At 42.0% G+C, this 1,167-nt stretch overlaps 1 protein-coding gene across 1 annotated transcript; it reads left to right on the top strand.

Annotated features, from left to right (window-relative positions):
* Positions 1 to 266: 266 nt before the first annotated feature.
* On the top strand, positions 267 to 1,162 carry LOC105315877 (acid ceramidase-like; the record flags this gene model as incomplete). Its single annotated transcript, XM_020007407.1, has 2 exons — positions 267 to 466; positions 707 to 1,162. Coding segments are annotated over exons 1-2 (648 nt in total), but the record flags the coding sequence as incomplete, so codon positions are not given.
* Between the last annotated feature and the right edge of the window lie 5 nt (positions 1,163 to 1,167).

Below are 1,167 nucleotides of genomic sequence, written 5' to 3' on the forward strand. Positions count from 1 at the left end.
CTGAGAAAGCCTCACAGTCAATTTAGCACAAGGCGTGCTAGGTCTGCAGAATGCCGCCTCAGAGCATGCAATGGCGCAAAAGCTTTTAAAATCTAGACCTATTTTGTATCCAATAATTAAATAAGAAGCGACGAGAATAACTTGTTGAATATTTGAGTAAAAATCAAAGCTTCTCCCATGATGATCCATGATTGAGGATGGCTCACCCCAGGCTAATAATAATTATTATTAATGCATGACGTGATTTTGCCTTTGCGTGGGTGAACTTGACTCAATGATGGCTGCTGTCTGCCTAGTGTTTCTTTTAATATTTTCCACACAAATGCAAGCTCAAGCTAAAGATGTTCCTATTCCCAATTACGACATCAATCTTGAGCTCCCTCAAAATGAGCGCTGGAAGCAAGTAGCCATTGACTACAGTCAAGACCTAAAGGAACTGATTCGTTACTTGAATTTACTTCAGAGAGCCTAGACTAATTGGAAACAACTCTTATCACATGCTCTCCATCATGGCTGCCAGCCTAGAACGTTATTATCCTCAAGAATATGCTCAAGAGATGATGAGTTTTGTGACTTACGGTCAGATCACAGTCGGTGACATAGTAATATGGAACATGCTCGATGAGTTAACTGCATACGTACACCAGTCCTACCCTCAACCATCTCACTACTCCTCTTCGTCTATTCCATTCTTCTCCACTGATCATGCAGTGCTTGTACCAGCATCCTTGCAACTACAAAGGCTGGTAAAATAATTCACGGGCAGAACCTTGACTATGGTGGACCGTTAGGTAAGCTAGCAGTGACAGTCCATTTCCAAAGGAATGGCATCACGGTATACAGTGGAACAATATTTGCTGGCTACGTCGGAATTTTGACTGCTGTTAAACCGGGGCGGTTCTCTATAACACAGAACGATCGATACAATGGGGACTGGACGTTAAATGTTAAGCAAGCATCAATGCTGGGTACTAGTAGCTTTCTGGCTTTAAAGGTTCGCGACCTTCTTGATGACCCTTCGTCTGATTTCAAAAAGGTAGTGAATACGATTGCCAGCACTCAATTCATAGATCCATTTTATGCTATAGTGGGAGGAGTCAGTGGTGATGAAGGAGCTATTATAATTCATAATAGAACAACTGGTATTACTGTGTGGAGACTGAACAG

Source organism: Amphimedon queenslandica, unplaced genomic scaffold (assembly GCF_000090795.2).
Source record: "Amphimedon queenslandica unplaced genomic scaffold, v1.1 AMPQUscaffold_7345_Cont20703, whole genome shotgun sequence".
NCBI lineage: Eukaryota > Metazoa > Porifera > Demospongiae > Haplosclerida > Niphatidae > Amphimedon > Amphimedon queenslandica.